Source organism: Misgurnus anguillicaudatus, chromosome 6 (genome assembly GCF_027580225.2).
Source record: "Misgurnus anguillicaudatus chromosome 6, ASM2758022v2, whole genome shotgun sequence".
Taxonomy (NCBI): Eukaryota; Metazoa; Chordata; class Actinopteri; order Cypriniformes; family Cobitidae; genus Misgurnus; species Misgurnus anguillicaudatus.
In genome coordinates this window covers 24,955,965-24,976,920 of record NC_073342.2, presented here as the reverse complement: position 1 = coordinate 24,976,920, position 20,956 = coordinate 24,955,965, and the positions used below count along the sequence as shown (strand labels likewise).

The 20,956-nt window shown below is 36.0% G+C and overlaps 1 protein-coding gene across 11 annotated transcripts in view; it reads left to right on the top strand.

The window, feature by feature from the left end:
- Positions 1-20,956, top strand: part of tjp1b (tight junction protein 1b) — a 142,868-nt gene that overhangs the window by 87,050 nt on the left and 34,862 nt on the right. For 10 of the 11 annotated variants that reach the window (XM_073868837.1, XM_073868839.1, XM_073868842.1 and 7 more), the window contains 2 exons: positions 18,927-18,983; positions 20,739-20,863. In XM_073868837.1, the coding sequence (XP_073724938.1) occupies positions 18,927-18,983; positions 20,739-20,863 (182 nt within the window). Of the gene's footprint in view, positions 1-18,920; positions 18,984-20,738; positions 20,864-20,956 lie in introns of those variants that run through there. The other variant, XM_073868843.1, reaches the window with a different exon arrangement.

Here is a 20,956-nt window from a genome sequence, read left to right as displayed (position 1 = left end):
TAGACAGATACTTTGTTTGCACAGTCCTACCGTAATTAAGTAACTCCTAGATGTTAGTCTGGCGTCTGGGGGAAACGTTTACCTCGAAGGAAAGTCATTGTCATGTTTAATTGGCTATATCCAGTGCTGAGGTTCGATGAAACTTTACGAGACCGGTGAGATGCTTCTAGGGTTGGGTACCGAAATGCGGTGCCATTATGGCACCGAAGCCTATATGGGCGGTACCTACCGGACCGAATCAGAACACAGATTTCGGTGCCTCATTTCGGTGCCTCTTAATGCATGAACGGTTGACTGAAGTATTTTGCTCTCTGTAGCGCAAAAAGCATAATCACACAAGCACAGCACACTCGCTAGTTAAATTATACTGCACTCATATCTGGTGTAAATAATTTCCTCACTTACAAAATTCACGTGAATGGGAAAGTCGGAAAGATTTGATAATACAGAGGATTCAAGTTTGATTTCTTCGCTTATGTGAGTTTGTTCATATTTTACATTATTGTAGTTTTATATTGGTTTCCATTTTTTTATCAATCATTTGTTTTGAAAAATCTAAGGATCTTAGAAGTATTTATGTTATAGGGCGGATGAAATGTTTTCCGTCTATTCGTTTTTGTTAAACGTTTGGTTTAATATAAGCGAGTCATTTTACATTTTTATTGTTGTTCTGTTTTAATAAAAAAAAGAACAAATAAGCATTCGTAGTAATGAAAATTATGTCAATTAAATCTTTCATTTATTTGTGTTTTAACGCAGATACCATCCCTCGAATTCGTTGTATTAATAAACAAGCAATATAAGCAAGTTTGTCATTGGAGCTACTATTTTATTGGAGTTGAGTTTTTCGTTAAGAGTAATAATGAACAAACATTTTAAAAATTTATTTTATTAATAAATGGAAATATTAAATAATCTAATGTTAAAGATTAAATAGCCAACTTTTAAACTTCTTTGCCAAATATATTTTCATTTAAAATATGCGCTGTGTTTAATAAGTTTAAAATGTGAAAAAATCCTCATCTGCACATCCCTAATAAAACAAATCGAACAAATTTTGTATGAATATATGTCCAGGTTATTTTTATATTCTGACTTAAAAGAACAATTTGGAAAATGAGATCCTCAGAGGAGCGCGTGAATGCCGCAATTGATCTGACGGCAGCTTATTTTATATTTTATATGGTTTATAAAAAAAGGGAATATCCCGCACATTATTAACTTGCATAAAGCATAATTTTGCAACTTAATAGTGTGCGGGATATTCCCTTTTTTATAAATGTTTGGTGGACTTCATTGTCTCTTCATCCAACGCACCTAACCGGAACTAACAGGTGTGCGACATTGTTCTTCTATTAAATATTTTATATGGTAACATTCCTTCAGAGAATTTGCTAAAACGTATTACCTCACTTATGTTTTTATTAGTATGTTTTTTTTATTAGTATTACACGCATATAAGCTGATATTGGCCTGAGATGGCCCGCGGCAGTCACGAGTGTCAAGTTCATCGGAGACAAGCAGAAAGCGTCAAAACGTGAATGGTTTTACAAGCCGAAAAGAAAATATTTTGGGTGAATTCCAAATGCCGTTTTGCGCCATTGAAGGGTACTTCACGAAGAGGATTTCGCATGAGCAGTCAATCCAAATAAAGAGAAAAAGACGCTGTATTTTATTGCTCTATTTGCCAAGTGTGTTTAATTAGCCACACTATGAGACACACAATTGCGCAACTTTCTCTAGAGTTCTCTAGCAGCTGCGCAGGCCTTAACCAATCATTGAACAGATTATTAACAACCAATCTTAGAACATTTTTCTGAGCTCAAAGTGGAGTGTTGAGAAGATTTTATTTAATTCACAAATCAAACATTTCATAAAAAAGAAATCAAGAATGCAGGTCTTAAAAGATGATGGTGCTTTAGGCAAATCATTAATAAACAAATGACAAACAGAGAAGAATTTTCATTGTGTTTTATGCTGTACTTTCATCTACCATCTTTCTGTGACTCTTTTTTTAAAAGTACCGCTTTAGGCACCGTTTAGGCACCGGAACCGTTTTAAAAGTATCGATTTGGCACCGGTATCGAAAAAAACCCAAACAATACCCATCCCTAGATGCTTCACAGGCGGAAGATATGCGGCGTGATTGACAGCTTTGACACCAAACGGGTACGTGAAAATCAGATGACATGATTTCACAAGTTTTCATTGGCTATTTAGGTATGTGACGCATACTGTATATGGAAATGAACCTGGACATTCAATCTGTCGAAAAATCTCAAAATCGGCAAAATGAACATACGTGATTTTCATCGGACAGCGACGATATGTTACTTTGAGCTAAAACTTCACAGGGGTACTCTGGGGACACCAAAGATTTATTTGACATCTTAAAGTCTTGTGAAATGTCCCCTTTAAACAAACAGTATTGACTAAAAGGTTTTTGGAAAGAATATAGCTAGTTATTTTTTCTGTGCTTGATATGAGAAGTTAAATCATTTTGTGAATGTGTTTAAAGAAATGGTTTGTTGCATAATGAAAATTATCTTATAATTTACTCTCCCACATATTAGTAATGTGTGCATATTTAGCAAAACTGAAATGTAACAAATCTGATACAAAACAGAGCGATACAAATATGGTGGCGCATTGATAACCAGCAAGTTTTAATCAACATGCCATATTTGAACATATCGCTCTTTGGGCTGGAAAATAATTCAATATAAAAATATTTTGCTGTATTTATTTTTAGCGCTGGGAAACGATTAATTGCGATTAATCGCATACAAAATAAGTGATTTTGTTGCATAATATATGTACCGGTATGTGTATTTTGTGTAATTATGATGTATATTTAAACACACATACATATATACATTTTAGAAGATTTTTATTTATATATTCATTTTTATTGTTCATTTATAATAGAATATATATATATATATATATATATATATATATATATATATATATATATATATATATATATATATATATATATATATTAGGGCTGTCAAAATTAACGCGTTAATAACGCGTTAACACAAATTCATTTTAACGCAACTAATTTCATTAACGCCGATAAACGCAACGCGCAATTTCTGTTTGACCCTTGGTCCAGCCCATAGTTGAATGAACAGAGACGCAGACAAATGGGATCTTGTCTAAATGATTCAAAGGTTTTCATAGAAATAAGAACATTAACCAAATCGTCTAGCAAATCCAATGCTCTAAATGCTCGTTGGACGTCTGAAATGATCTATATTTATACGTCTGAGGTGTAACGTTCCCGTCCTCCTAATGCTTAATCTAATGCAAAGATGCGTCTCAATTCATTTTGGTTTCGCTTTTATGCATGACTTAGAAAATAGACTGCAGGACTTGCTTGATGTTAAAAGAGTCATTAAGAGAGATAAAGTTCGGTATCTGATTATTGTTAAAGAGTTATTAAGAGCGACAAGACTCAAAAGCGATCCCCTCACGCTGACTGACTGATATCTGAAGCGCGTGCACACAGACGCGCGAGTGCGCGACCCGGATATATAGACATCTACACAAAATTAAAGTTTTACAAATATCTGCTTTGATAAGAATTCACGCAGGTAGGATCTATAATCTGTTATGTCTTAAGTAAATGTTTGGTCAACTGTTGGGTAAAAAGATGTGTAACATTATATTATATCACTTAGATTTTAAGCAGTCTGTCACAATGTCAATCAAACAAAATAAAAAAAAGTTTAACATATATTGATGATGTTTTTGCTTTGTGTGTGCTAAATCTTATAGTTTTATCAGTGATTTTAAGGTATTGATGTGGTAATTTAATGTATGGATGTGGTAATTTTTCTGGTAATTTAACTTTGCTGACTCTTTGCTCAACTTCAAACAGGTGTAGTTCTGTCATATTTTGTTTTATTCCACCAAATCATGCATTGTTCTATGTTTTAAAAGAGAATGTCAAAATATGAACAACTATTTTTTTGAAAATTTGCTAATTTTCTACAGCACATGTCACAAATGATGTAGCATCAAATAAAAATGAAGAAAAAGAAAATTCTTCTTAAAGGAAAATGCATATAGAAAAGCAATGGCTTGATGGTTCTGTTAAAAATGTAAACAGGCTGTTGTTAACATGCATTTGCATAAAGCATCTATATATGTATATATGATCAGAGTATAAAAAACCTGAAAAGTGTTAAATTAGGGTTAATTTAGAACGGATAAAAATGTGCGATTAATTTGCGATTAATCGCGAGTTAACTCATGAAATCATGCGATTAATCTAGATTAATTTTTTTAATCTATTGACAGCCCTAATATATATATATATATATATATATATATATATATATATATATATATATATATATATATATATATATATATATATATATATATATATATATATATATATATATATATATATATACACACATATATATATATACACATATATATATACATATACACATATATATATACATATACACATATATATATATACATATACATATATACATATACATACAATTACACAAAGCACACACTCGTATATTATGCAAAAAATCACTTTTATTTTATATGCGATTAATTGCGATTAATCTATTCCCATCACTAATTTATTTATTTATTCACTAACAATGATATGGTTAATAAACACATATCTGATATTTTGATATGCGTCACGCAGCATTAAAGGGGGGGTTTAATGGTATTTCAAGCATTCTGACTTATTAACACAGTTATAGAGTTGTTTCCTCATGCTAAACGTAGGCAAAGTGTCAAAAATGCAGTTGGGCGTGTTTCAGAGTATTTCTGTGTCGAATGCACTTCGCCAGGGTTCGTACAAGTTTCGGCTAATTTTTTTCGATTATGGTTCTAACTGACGTTTCAGGGGTTTTCGATACGTATCACTTCTTTATATGGGCTTTCGCCGGAAAACTTCCCCCGGAAAACCCCACCCAGCCGTCAGTCAGCGGGAGACGCTAGAGCTTGCTAACAGCTTATCACGCCACTCAGCTTTGTTTAATTTCAAAAGTCAACAATGGCACAACAAGAAGTGTGTTTTTGGATGTAAGGAGAAGACATCCAGCCTCATGGAAACAATGGATATAGTTTATTATCCGGATTAGCAGCGGAGTTTTGTGTGTGTGTTTGATGCGGTGGATTTTCAGAACCGGGTCATGACGAGTTACACGTGGTAAGTAAGACTTTTGTCTTATGTTGGAAATAGGCGCGTGTATATTATATAAATGACATGAACATGTAGTGAATCATAAGTTAAAACAGTGTTGTATAGTGTTGCATGACTCGTACTCGCTCCTCCCGTGTTATAACTCCTCCTTCTTCATTTTTTCGTACGTTATCGGAAAGATTCGGTAAAGCTAATCTTTCTTTTATAAATCTGATTAAACTAAAGACTCTTCGGAGATATAAAGTATGTCATACTACTCTATAGGTACTCCAGATTAATATCAGAAATGCAGAAACAGCGTGTGTTACGTGAGCTTTAACACTAAATAGCCTACTACAATTTAAACGTTTTAGGGTCACTTTCACATTTTTTATTTATTAAATGCAATTTATTAATATTTTTCCTAGGGGTGTGACGGTTATTATATAACCGTGAGACCGACGGTTATAGTTAAACACCGTCATTAGAACTCTATAACCGACAAAACCGTGTTATTAAAATATTAAAAAAATATATATCATAAAGAATGTTTAAATGCTAATTAAAAACAATTGTCAACAGTCTGTGTTACACGCCCCATCATGTTATCACGTCACGCAATGAAAAATACAGAGCGGAGCAGACACTGACAACGCGCTTACATACAGGAGAGACCAGGGCACTTTTTGGTTACTTTTGAGATTAAACATATTAAACAAAGTCTCACCTTTCAAATCATCTCTTCCTTCTATTTAATTTATAGAATCAAATAAACATGAATGACCATAAGATGTTTTAACCGCGGAAAGGCTCCGCCCCGCTTTTCAAGTTCAAATCCTCCCATGTTAATCTACTAACTCTCCTGAAAGCACATTCACTGCTAGTTGTCTTGCTGTTAATTGTAAATAAACGTAGAGCAAGTAGCTAATCAGTGTCTAGTTTATGCAAATGCTGGTTTCACATCGCAAGCATGAGCACTGAGCAGCGCGTATGCGGAGAGCGTTTGCCGCGTGTGGCCATTGTGCTTTTACAGCGGCTGCGTTTGCAGCGCATATGGCGCAGTTTAATAACAGTATAACAATCTCAAGTTCACATTACTTTATTTTACATGCATTTATGAGCAAAACCTCTTCAAGACGCTTTTTAATCCACATTGTTTTCGTGCTGTTCTGGTCCGAAAATCTTCCGCTATACCTTTAAGGCATTAATTAATTTTAACTGCTGGGAGTATTACTTTTTCAGCATGTGTTGCATGTGTTTATTCAGCAGATATTGACAGCACTTTTTTGGTAAGAATGTATTTTATGATGTCTTTCTTACACAATGCATGTATTTACGTAGTATAGGGCTGGGCAAAAAAAAAAAGATATAGACACAATTATAGACATTAAAAGCCCATGGCACAAATCTGTTTCTCTGAAGATTATTAAGATAATAATAGATAGAGGATTAATTTATGCTGGGCAGAGAGTGACAGCGCAGTCTTCTGGCAACAGTGTGTTTTTTAAATATTTTATTGCTTTCTGTTAAATTTCTCAAAGTCATTACTGTTTAAAACACAATTGGCATCACATTCATGATTTTATTAATGACACTTTCGCGTCAATCCACGAGCATTTAAACAAGACCCCCCCCCCCATCACCAATTCTGAAACCGGCACAGCCCTAATTTTTCCACATATTACTATAAAAGCAAATTGAATAAAATTATGGAACTATGATCTGTTTGTATACATTTCACTTTTGCTGAGTTCGTTTAAAATACCGCAAGCATATCTTGCAGACATAAACAAATCTTTATTTCAAAAGACATATACCCATAACCCACTGGTTTTATTTTAATTTCTTTAATGCTTGAGCTTTGCCATTGTACTTATGTAAGATATTATGTTGGCATTTTAATATAAAATGTTCAGCTTAAGAAATTAAGTCGTATTCCTTTGGGGGGGTACAACAATTAATAGTATTTTTGAGCCGTGTCGAGCTTAAACGTCAGTGGAGTGCAAGAGTTATTTTAAAGTCTCGTTTTCCCCACGGCATTGAAAGGGTTAACACCGATACAGCACTTTTTACTGCAGATGGATCCGTGCTCCTACTAAGCAGAGCTCTTCTCCAATAAAGCTTTACTGCAGCTAGCCACACACACATACAGTACTCGCACGCTACAGGGATTTACCTCAACACAGATTGTTTGGTGATCAAAAAGATGCTTCCGATAAAGAAATACAACTTTAATTGCATTTCAGGATGGGATAAGAAAGTGAAATACTTTTTACATGCGTTGCCAGCGGATCAATGCTTAGGATGCACCTCATCTCTTTTCAAAAGTAATTGAAGGGTAACTTCATGTGTTTACCGCTGGCTGCTCCGTGATGCGCTGAGGCACGGTTTAGACTCTTTTTGTTCGTACCCCTCTCTCTCCCTTCCCCCCTTTTTCTTGCCCTCCCCCGCCTCGTGCCGACCGAGTCAAGGATCTCTCCATGACCGGGCAGGTTCAGTGTAAGGGTTGGAGTGTTGCCGGCATGTACGCAGATCTGCTGGACACTAAGTTTGGATCATGCGTGGGACTAAAGCGAGAGATTCTTTGAGCTAATCTAAGGAGCAGATGTAAGTAACATCTGTTTATAGGTTGTTTTGTGCATTGTGTCTATTAACTTGCATCTGACTTGGCACCTGTGTTATGTAATGCAGAATGCATCGAATTGCAGACCAGTTGCATTGCTGTATGTTAGCTTCTCAGTAGTTTACCAGGCACCGCAACAGTTGCGCAGAATTGATGCAGTTTCTGCTTTCGTTAAACTGCAATGATCAGGGTTGCTTTAGGTTTGTAAACCTGCAGAGGTGATGACGTCGCATTTGTGCGTGTGGAGGATGTCATTATGTTTTGGGGACGCCCCATGCTTTTCTTTGAGCTTTCCTGCTCTGTTTGAATAGCTGAATCATATGCTTCTGGATCAGTGCTTTTATCCATCGTCAGCACTTTCAGGCACATCTTTCTTTATTTCTAAAGCCATCAGTCATCACCCGCTACGTGTTGCAGTTTGATGCCAGATCTAAAGGTGGTGTGTGCGTTTATAAGACTCAGATGTTTTTCCACCCTCTTCTTTTGGCTTCTATTCAACATACGCAGTGTTCTCTTGTAGCATTTGTTTGTACTGTCCAGTGTATTCTGCACTTTGTTGCAATGTCTGGCTTTGCTAACACTTAGCCCAGCTGTCAGATGGTTAGCTGGTTGGTTACCCTTTTGAAGTCAACAATGAAATCAAACGTGACTGTTTACATTTCTAATACAGCTTTGTGAACTTATTTGGCACAATTCATCAAGGCGCATTACGAGAGATTTTTTTTCATAATCCTTCATGGTTTACTTTTTACAGTGTCTTTATTACATATTTATGCATATTTACACGCAAATAACCCTAAACCAAACTCTAAACCCAACCCTATAGTAAGTAAGTGCTGTTAATCATTATATTTATTACTTAAATGTATAATTACACTGTAACAGTGACACAGTCAATCAAATACAATTTAACCTCCTTCAATAATATGTATTATATTATTATACTGATAACTTTATTTTTTAGATTATGTGCTCTTACAGTATAGTGTACTTGACTAACAAAATACTGGTAACTACATGTACTTAATATGGGTTACGGAATGGTTCAGGGTCGGTACCTAGTAATTACAGTTAAGCTAGAAGTATAGTTTCATTTTTAGGCATGCATGGCTGTCCGCATATAGTGTGCGTGACACAAATTTTGTCATCAGAATAGTACGTGCACACTGTTTGCGCACCGTTGGATTTTTTGTAAACAATTTGCGCATGCGCGCGCAGAAAAATGTGGTATGTATCCTAGGAGATGCATTGCATTTTGTTGCAATGCGCATTCATTGAACGTCTGCGTACATGTGCGAGTCAAATAAACAAGGCTGTGCGTTCAATTGTGCGCGTACGTTTGTGTATACGTAAAAAACTATACTTCGGGCTTTACATGGTACGTAGCACGTACATGTACACCAGGGCCGTAAGATAAAGTGGTTACACTATATTTTATGGTGTCCTTGGTTTAGGCCTGGGTATCGATTCAGATGTTCCAGATCGATTCGATTTCGATTCACAAGCTTTCGATTCGATCCCGATTCTTGGCTCGATTTTTACTCGATTCTCAAATACTATATTTATAAAAAAAAGAACAGTGAACATAAGTTTACAAGGGTGATTAATAAAAAGCTATTAAGAGCCACAAACCTGTATATTAAACTGTTTTATTTTAGGTATACTTGGGTACATTAAAACAGAACTTATCTTTAATTTTCAAATGCATACAATTATGTTAAATATAATGCAATTTTGATGGAAGATGAAAAATGTATGCTGAAAAAAGTCAAAACAGTCTAATGGAGAAGACTAGTAATTATTTTAACGTTAATCTTACGTGTAATGTTTGCGGAAATAAATATGAAAAAAATCGATTCGTTGCCTTTGAAAATCTATTTTGAATCGACTGTGTAAAAAAAACGATTAATCGAAAAATCATTTTTTTTGCCCAGCCCTATACTACGTAAATACATGCATTGTGTAAGAAAGACATCATAAAATACATTCTTACCAAAAATGTGCTGTCAATATCTGCTGAATAAAGAAATGCAACACATGCTGAAAAAGTAATACTCCCAGCAGTTAAAATTAATTAATGCCTTAAGTTATTTCCCCCTTAATATTATTAATTTGGAAATATGCCACATTAAGTTTTAGCAGTATTAATGGAGGCTTTACTCTTCATGAAAACTGCTTTCTTTTCGCATTGGTAGAATTGCTGAACAGAACGAAAAAGTAGGTCACTTTTCCAAAATGTGAATAATGAAAATCTGTCTTTGGAGGCCGACGTAGTATCTAATTTGGAAAGCAAGGCAGGTACATCTGCGTTCATTTTTGCATTACGTTTGTATCCTCCGATGCCTGCGCACACACTCAACATAGTGTTCGTAAAAACATCCAGTAATGGTTGTTGTGTAAATTTGTTGTGCATTCTCCAGCTGCGTATCCCAAAGCAGGACTGTTTCCCCTAAACATCATCCTCTGATGTCCACATTGTGAGATTGTTCTCGGTATTTGAACCCAACGGCGACAACAAGAGAGCTATTTTTAGTGACTCCCTCTCGCTCAATCTGTTTCTCTCTCCCTCTCACTTCTGCTCTCGAGTGGTAAAGGATAATGTGCTGTATCCAGATCTGCAAAATACTGTATGGCTGTCGCTCAGTTCACACTAACGTGGTAATCCCTTTTAGCAGTTTAACACGTACTGTTCGCAATGCATCAGTCACGCATTACGAAGAGACAACTCGACGCTATGCAGAGAATCACTCGCTCAACTGTGTCACATTTTTAGCGTAATGATGCAGCTATTTTTATTGGTTTAGAAGGGATATTTTAGGCTCACGTTCCTTGGAGTTTCCCCATTAGAAGGCCAAGTGTGAACTTGAGGAAAAAAAAGGCATGGATTGTTTAAGTGCTACCTGGTCACCTAAATCCAAATTTTACTCGCTTTTGGCATTTTGTACCAGTTTAATTGCACATCATGAAAAAGCCCATGAAACGTACACCATCTGTGCATCTTTATATTATAATTGACTTTATTTCCAAGCACCATCACAATTTATGCCACCTTATACCCCTTTTGTGTCATTAAATAGAAATGACCTGGGTAGCTTCCTATCAGAATGGTTTGGCCCAGACCCCTTTTTATGGCTGTGTTCAGCTGTCTGATCCATCTGTGAGTGGGTTCATTGCTGCCCAAACCTCCAGAACACTGACAGTATAAAGCATTGGCTACCAGTCATGCCAGGATTTTTCCTACAACATTAAGCCTTCATTGATCAGAACGTAGGTGAATGTGCAGCCGATACGTTTGGTAAGGCAATTTTTACCATAAAAATATACGGAAAAGAGTGGGAATACCATAGATGTAAATAATTGATATAATAAAACAAGCTTTGAAGTTTAATCACTGCACCATATCACCAGCAAACCTTTCCATCCAGAGATTTTGTTTTATGGGCATGCTGAACTTGGATTTTTGCCACACATTGCAGAAAGGATTTTTACTCCTATCTTCAGTTTTTCAGCCAAACGGCGGGGTGAATTTAGATTTACACTAGTCGACATTTAAAGTAGATCAAAACCTTTCATAAAAGTTAACAATACGCATTCTTCTCTAAGGACAACTTTCAGGGTTTCCCGAACCGCTTTTTGCAGTTCGGGCGGCCCACCTAAGCTGGGAAACCCTACCGCCGTAACTAGGTTATCAAAAAAAGAATTCGCTGCACAAAAGGCCGTCAAGTGCATCTCAGAGAATAGCGCCGACGCACTTGACACCGTGAGTGGGCACGCGCCACACGGCTGAAATGAAAGACAGACATGGTCTGTCACTGTCTGGAGGATAACTAGCCAGTTGATAAAACATCTCGGAGAATAGGGCAGACACGCTTCACACCACGAGCGTGTACGCGCTCTACACCGCGAGCGTGTACGCGCTTCACACCATTTCACACAAAGCAGAATCAGAAGTGTCTTAAACTGAGGTGGCTCAGAAGAACGGCATGGCACATAACTCATTGGGTGATTCTCACGAAAACTTGGTTTTAAAAATGTCAAGCATGAAAATGTAAAAATTGCTTAAATTTACTTTTTTTCCCACCAGACATTGAAAAACAAAGTTTGGAGTAAATGGGAACATCAATTTAAAAACTTTTACTTATCATTTAACACTTTTTGTAACATAATTTAAAAAATTAGTTCTAAAAAATCTCATTACCGCAACAGTCAGAAAACATCAACACTGACATATTTTCAAAATGACATGACAAACCTGAAAGAACATAATTTGGAGATTCTGCACATGCATTTAAAATCAAAGTATTATGCTGCTATTAATTAAATTAACATTTAATAAGCATCTGTTGCGGTAATGATAATCAAAATGTCGTGTAAGCGTTCTGACAGGACAATATTTCAAATTAACTGTAAAAAAAATTATCTTACCTGGTAGCCATCTTGAAGTAACTGGTCCATGTGCTTGGTCACTCAAAATCAAACTTTATTAAAATTCTGTATGTGTGCTTAAACTGTTCTCAAAAAGTGTTGCGGAGGATGAGAACATCAGGCATGGACACATCATTTTCCTAATTTTTCTTCCTTATTATTATACATGAATATTCAGTAAATATTTTTTCTGTCATCTAAAGTAGTCTAGCAAAACATCCATTTATTTTTTTTCTTAATATTTTTGTGTTAATTTGATTAAATTACAACATAACGCATGTTCAAACACAGCCAGACACATTGCGGTAATGAGAATTTCAGCAGAAAATGAGATAAAATTTACAATTATACATTCTTATGTTGAAATCACACATTGTGCAAGGTAGAACACAGTATTGTGTTAATTCTGATGCTTTTTAAATGTTACTATATTACACATTTTAAAGCTAAAATCATTAGTGTCGTGTTGTTTCAATGGTTTCGTGAGAATCACCCCATTACAGCAAGATTGAAACAAAAATATTTGTTGATAAATTGCCCTTTATATTGTAATCATGATTATCAATGTCAAATAATAGAATAATACAATAAGCTGTATTCTTATACAAAGACCAAACAAATGTTTTGAGAAGTGTTTATGGATGATGTTTTAAGCATTAGTAAATTAAATTTCTGGTAGGATGATAAACAGCTGTAGGCTGCTTTTCTCTTTACATGCGACCAATTCACTGGAAGAACATTGATTTTAACTAGTGCAAGATAAACCAGTCAATTAGAAAATTAAATTGAACATTTCCTTGTATCTCTCTTTGTTTCTTTCTATCTCTCTTTCTATCTCTTTTGTTCTTAAGACCAATTAGTGCGAGTAGCTACAGTGCTACATATCTTAATCTATACAAACGCAACCATAAAATGGTGCCTCATCAGAAACAATGTTTTGCCTTTGCTTTGTTGTTAGCATAGATTAAACAAGCAGCCTTCAAAAAAATTCATCAATCATTAATCGTGAACTTAAAGGTGGGGTGCATGATCTCTGAAAGCCAATGTTGACATTTGAAATCACCTAAACGAACATGCCCCTACCCCAATAGAATCTGGACCTTCTTTTGATACACACGCATATGCAACCCAGGCAACGATGTCGGTTAGTAGACACGTCCTGTACTGCTGATTGGCTAAAAGTGTGTTTTGGTACTCGACCCAACTTTCTTTTCCAAAGCGTTTTTCAAAAATCATGCAACTCGCCTTTAAAACAGTGACAGGAAGTACTAGCATGGGGCGTGCCAAATTATTATTATTATTTTTTGCTAAGGTGTGCATATGGTGGTGTCCTCAATGACAGCTTCTCAAAATGATATCCTATTGTATTTCTAAAATAGGAATTATCCCAATATAACCGCAATGTAGCGTAACATATCTCAACCCATGTATCGTGAGGTGTATCGTATAGCAAGATTCCTTAGTTGTGACCCCAAGAAGCGTACAGTAAATGTAACCATAAAAGGATAAAAAAGCATTCAGTAACCTATTAAAGGTAACAATGTTCTGTGAAAAAGTAAAAGTGGGGAACAGTAGTGTGCGATCATGTTGTCTTTGTACTACATAATAGATTAATGCTTAGATCCGTGCACGTACACTTAGCCGAAACTTAAACTAAGATTTTGTGTCAACAGGAATCATGTGCCCCTTTGTTAGCTATTCGGCTGTATGGTGAAAACCTCACATAAATTCTAACGGAACAGTGCAGGGCATGTAGCATCAGTGTTTTTACGGTGGCAATCGTGCATAAATCCTCCCAACTTTCTTCAAAAATGAAACTTTTCCATTCTGGCTTTCGGTGTTCTGTGCTTTGCTTACTTATTATATTCATAAACTTCTTATATTTTCCTCCAAGGGTTTTCCAAAGTACGGTATTGTGTTTTACCTCAGAGGTCTTCCTCCTTGTAAATGCTTGCAGATTACCTTCATTGTGTGTGTGTAAAATATCCTTATGTATACATGTGCTTTTTGTTTATAGCTTATTCATTTTTAAACCTGTCCGGATAAAACAAACTGTAGGTCCTTTTTAGTGCCTTTCTGTAGCCTCTGACTCGGCTGGCATTTGGCTGGCACCTTCACCCTGGCATTTCTAACAGCAAGAAATGAGGTGGGGAAGATTATATTGTAGTTAACAGGATGAATCCAAAGTATATAATACACAGTAAGAGTTAAATACATCCTTTGCTGTCACATTTGAGGCTTTAATGCTGTTTGGTTTCTTGTTCCTTTGTTTTCTTTGATTCAGTCTGTTGTTTCAAAGACTTGATGTCTATTAGACCAAACATGTTGGACAAATCTAGCATGTGCCCATTCAGTGAATGGCTACATGTGGGTGAGCTTGAATTACTTATTTTTGAATGGGAACTGTTGTATCATTCTGGGGGATTAGCCTTGATATTAATTTTGCTTTAACGCTCATCTCATTTCTCATTCGGCTGCAGTGATTTGCTGCATTGCTGGCTTATACAATAAACTTCTTCACGTCTAACATTGATTACAGTTTGGTTTACTGCTGATTTATGCTTGCACAAACACTGTGTCTCTGTGGGCTTGGGCACGTATTGAGTTAGATGTAATTTACATTAAGACTTTGAGGGATCATTCAGTCCTTTCAATAGGTCTTAAGGTCCAAGGTCACGTCTGATTTCCACAACCTTTGTTTCCTCTGGAAAAACTGAATCAACGTAATGATCGTCACCAACAGCAGACCCTACTATGGATGTGTAAATCTGTTACATTTAGTCATGCACCAAAATAAAAATTTGGATGTATTTTGCTGAAACTAAAAATCGACATTGCCAATAGTTTTTGTCTTAAGGGGGTCACACACCGGACAAGAAGCGTCACGCCATGACTCAAAAAATAACACATTTTCTATGAATGCACGCACACCAGCGGGCCGCGGCGGCTGTCGGCACTGTCCGCTGTGACTCTGGACACTGCTCAAATCCCTGTCGCGCCACTCGCATAGTTTAACATTAAATAACATTTTTGTCTAAAATCGTTAGCTATTAACATTGGCTGCTAACGTATATTTATCATTTTGAAGTAGACGCTGACTAAGCTTGTGCTATTTAATGTGCACAATATCCAGTGTACAATACCTCAGAGTTGTCCTAGACGTGGCACTTTGCTTCTCGTCCAGTGTGCGACTCACTTTACCGTATTAATATTAGACTTTTTACTTGTAATAATTGTATACATCGAAGTTTTTTCTTTCCGCCGAAAAAACTATTATGGCTTTTTTGCTCAAAATTCGGAAGTATAATTAGGGCCCTATGATGCAGGAAACACGGAGGGTATTGGGACATGAAAACGGAATTTACTTTATAGTGCAGAATTTCATGGAATTTGGCAATTTTTGAATACATTATTTTTAACAGCCATTTATAACGTATTTGCAAATATCAGTTTGTTAATCAATCTGGTGTCAGGTCTCATCCGTTTGCATGATCTCAACACACAAGACTAACTTTTTAAGAGTTTCAAAATAACTTTTTTGTAACCTGTGGTCTATACGCAGCATAGAATGGAAGAAGTGTGGAAGAAGATACGGCTGATAGCAGGATATGTTAATAGTAGCCAATCGATACAAGCAGCTCCTCATTGGCATGCAGGCCGCAGGTGAAGGGTTGAGCTAGCAGTAATTGTCCCCTAGCTCAGCACATTTCCCACAGTGCACTGCCATCTTTCCCAATTCCCTCCTCTTTCACTCTCTGTGCCTCTGATTTGGCTTTTCCTTTACTTTATAATCCATCAGTCAAGTTTTATTACATCATAATCATGTTCAGAACGAGCTCATCTGGTTGACGTACTGATCACAGGGGAGGGTTTCCTTGAGCGTAATGGATGACGAACACACCCCATCGTTAAGAGGGAACACCATCCTGATAAAGACGTATTGTAATATGGACAGTGAATAAAAGCCCCCAAAGTGCATTGCTTTGCTCTCTGTAGACGCCACCGAAAGATAGCCGAGGTTGAATTAATGAGTCCCTAATGGCAAAAGACTTCATTTGGTCAGATTAGCCAAGCGACTTGAACACAAACTGCTTGATCTTCAAAAATCACTGCCTTTATAAATTGTTGTTGAGATTAAACGGATCAGGCCGCAGTCGAGTTAAGGCATTTCTTAGCCTTGGCAAGGGAGCGATAACCATAACTCTGGCTGTCAGACCTATTGCGCATTTAACTAGCTGAGCGCTAACAAGATGTAGTGCAGGGTTTGGGATGGGCACGTTGTAAAGGGAGCTGGGGGCTGTGAAGTAGAGGAAACGGGACTCGCTTAGTTATAATCTGCGAGGTCAAAGGCGCAAGATGGACGGGCTGATACTTGATCTCCAGACCCGTGAAGGAATGACATGGGGTGTCATTCATCTTTCCTCTCTTGCTGTGAGGTCATTTAGCGATTGGCCATGATTCACACAGAAGGTCAATCAATCTGTCGTCACGGTTTGCATTTGTTGCGTTTAAGTTGGATAACGTTCATTATTGTGAAGAGCTAGGGGATGCTTCTGGTTGATTTTGAAAAAAATCAAGGAATTTGGTGAATGTGTGATGTTTTTTATTGTTGTATTTATTTTCACTTGATTTCAATTAATTTTATTTTATTTTACTATTTCCTAAGCCATGTTGAAAAGCCATTGGGCTGGTTCTGTTTCACGGATCTGGCAACCCTGACAGGACAATGACAAAAGCAAAAGCGCAAACGAATGCTGGTTAATTAAGGTTTAATTTCCTTTAATATGTGTGAGTTTGTATTTGTTTAATTGTTGTTGGGTTTTCATTAGGGCTGCATAACGATTAATCGCGATTAATCGTTATGCAGCCCTAGTTTTCATAAAAATAGTATGCACCACAAACGAAGCATCTGTTTTAAAGTAAGGGGGAAATCCTGGTTTTATTACTGTAACAATGCATGTATATCAATTTCATATCATAATGGCTTATTTTTTGTTAATAATGAATATTGTTTATTCTCATCAAGGTCTAAAGTTGAAGATTAAAATGAGTTTATTAGTCTGTGGATTTCCTCAGCACATCTCTAAAAGACTATTCATTTTGTTTATTTATATGTTGACATTTAAATTAGGGCTGGGTAAAGATTAATCGCGATTAATCGCATACAAAATAAAAGTGATTTTTTTTGCATTAAAAGTGTGTGCTGTGTGCAAGTATTATGTATTGTACATATAACTACACACACATTCATGTATGTATGTATTTAAGAAACATTTACATGTGTATATATATTTATTTATATTTTTATATATTCTGTATTATATATAAATTAAAAATTTATATATAAATGTAAAAAATCTGACATGAATATATGTGTGTGTGGTTAAATATACACAATAATTACACACAGTACACACACATATATTATGCAAAATATATTATGCTTATATTTTTTATGCGATTAATCGCGATTAAAGTTTTCCCAGCCCTAATTTAAATATGTTTTACTATTAAAAAGCTGCCAAACGTTGTTTTATTTAAAGTTTAAAATATCAAAATCAAAAATATTTTATTAGTAAAAACTTATTTAGCTAAAAATGAAAAATCTTAAAAGTAAATATTTTTCATCCGATTAATTGAAAAATGAATCACCCGATTAATCATTATAAAAATAATCATTAGTTGCAGCCCTAGTTTAATCAATTTCTGTTTATTAATTGAAACTCACTTTCGATTGATCAAATTAAATAAATTGTCATTTGAGTATCACTATCAGTAATGCATAAATTTTTTTCTCAAAACTATGAATACTTGAAAGGTTTCTAAGGATATTTTTAACCGTGTGCTCCTCGTCTTACATGCACGAAATGATAAACATTTTTTACCGTTGACGTTAGTATGTAAGTAGTAAGTATTTAGAGGTTATGTCCCCATGAGGAATGGTCTATAATTGTCATGCAAAAAAAATAGCTATTTATGAGTACACAAAGTAGTGGTGTAAAAGGGGGCTAATGTATAGTCAGAGACTCAGTTTTGCTAAATAAACCCTTTAGTTAAGCATCATTGTGCATTATTCCTGACTTTGATGAAAGTAAGTTACGTAATGCACTGCATTCCAGAAGTTAATAGCATTACGTTTGTTGACATTCAATAAAGATTTCGTTGTGATTAATTTGTTATTATTAAAATAAACACAACGCTTTTGCTGTGACTGTGTCAACCTTCTATCTGAGTTGACTGCATTGCAGAGCGATGAAGAAATAATTTAATAAATAAGCTCTCGAGAACCTCAGGTGACTTTGCTGTATGTCAGCATGGGACATCTCCCCATCCTTTGTTGTGCCCGCTGGAACACCATCAAAGGTTCAGGCGCTCGTGTGGCGAACCGAGATCAGTTTGCCGTGGGGCTTCACCGTTGGTTTCTTTGTTCAGCGTGTTGCAGAATTTACAGATTCTGTTGCATAACAACGCGTAGGAGGCTCATTAGCACTCTATGGAGGCTATAAAATCATATTTGGGGCTCTTAAGCGCCCAGAAAGTGCTTTTCCGAATGCGTGAATTGATTTACTTTTGAATTAAAAGAATGCACCTTAATTCTTTTTGGTTGTGTGGGAACTTAACCGATTAAAGTTGTTGTTGTTAATTTTGCGATTTAAGCTCATGTGTTTCTCAGTTTTTATTCTTTCTTTCTTTTTCTCAATGCAGAGCGCAGCAATGGAGGAGACAGTAATATGGGAACAGCACACTGTAACTCTACACAGGGTGAGAATTCAGTCTATTTTAATTTGTGTGTATGTGGATTTCTCCGATTACACGCAATGTTAGATTTTATATACACCACTGAAACAATGTGTATAATATCTGACTTTGTGCAATGTGTGTAACAGTAACATTATTGTGTTATACATCTAGTATTGCATGCTGTTTCATTGTGTAAACGTGGGCTTGGAATAGCATACTACCGATAAATGCTATTTGTACTGTGCATTGAATGCAAACATACATGTAAAGTAACCTACCACTTTGCCAAATGTACAGTGGAATACTGTGTCCCACAATGCACTGCAGTCAACATGCAATTTCCAGTTGGATGATAATTGTGAATAATATCTGTTTTTTACTTTTTTGTCCTACAGTTTTTGTCATTATTTAGCTGTTTTTTCCGGACCAATGGCCACACAGTCCACATCATACCAGAGATGAACTAATTTTCAATTAAACTATAAAGACACGGCATGGTTATTATCTAAATACTTTATTTTGGTGGTATAACGTGAGAAATATTACAAAAATATGTTGCCACGAGGGACTTGGTTTACAAAAATTGTCTGTAACACTACAATAAGGTTAATGCATTAGTTAACGTGAACTAACAATAAACAATACTTCTACAGCATGAATTAATCTCAGTTTATGTTAATTTAAACATTTACTTATACATTTTTAAAATCAAAAGCTTTTTTCTTTTAAGTAAGGAATAATTGATGACAGGCCGTTGTATTTACACCGCGGGTGTGCATTATTTTCGAATAATTCAAAGGACCAGAGTCAATTATTCTGCTTATACCACGGTTACCAAAAATATTGCTTTGGTGCCTATTTTAAGACATTTTAAGGGTTAGGTGTGCGGTTATTGAAATATAATCAACACCCATGGAACATTTCTCAACCAATCAAAATAAAGCATTCAACAGCCCCGTGTTATAACATTAGTTAATGCACAACGAACTAAGATAAACAACTATATTAGGCTAAACTAAAATTAAGATATATTACGAATACTATATTGTTCATTGTTACGTTGTGTTAGCTGATTCATTTGATAATGTTAAGGGGGCGTGTACATGAAAGTGTTTAAACGCGGCTGAAAACACCAGGCGGATGCCGACTGTGGGCGCTTGCCAGCGTTTTTTTAAGCTAAGCGCTTTGGTTACTTATTTGGTAATATTTGTCCCGCCTCTCCTTCACTGTGATTGGACGGCAGAATAAGAAGTGACAAAAGTTAACCATTTGGGTGCTCAGCTGCTGGCGTTTTTGAAAAGCGTGGCGCTTTCATTAGAAGCAATTGAAAACATATGACGGCTGCCAGCGTAAACGCTTTGGTGTCCAATGCATGCCCCTTAAGAAATATAACCGGACTGTAATGTCTTAAGAAATTTTCTATATAAACTTCTGATGTTACATTTTGGTCAGTTTGAATCAGTTCTTCATAAACTTACAATATAAAGTGAACTTATAAAGTAAAACTTTAATCTACCGTAGCTGAATTCAGGTCCAGCTCGGCCTGTGTCGCTGGTTGTAACAGTTGTCTTATTGTTTCTCTTTTCTTTGTATCTGTGATAAGGTCTTTCTATCTCACTACCCTTTTCTGTATCTCTCTGACCATCACACGCCCTTATTTATCTTCACATTCCATCCCCCTTATCTCTTTATTTCCTTGATCCAGTTCTGTCTGTCCTCTGATTTGAATACCCCCATCACCACCAGACTATTAACACATAGCTGTGTATCTCACAGGCACCCGGGTTCGGTTTCGGGATTGCAATCTCAGGTGGAAGGGATAACCCTCACTTTCAGAGCGGTGAGACATCTATTGTCATATCTGATGTACTGAAGGGAGGACCAGCTGAGGGCTTACTGCAGTAAGTTTCATCTTTACCAGGGTTAAGGCTGATTTATACTACTACGTCTGATCGACACCACAACCTGTACGTCATAGGCTACGGGTCAGTTTT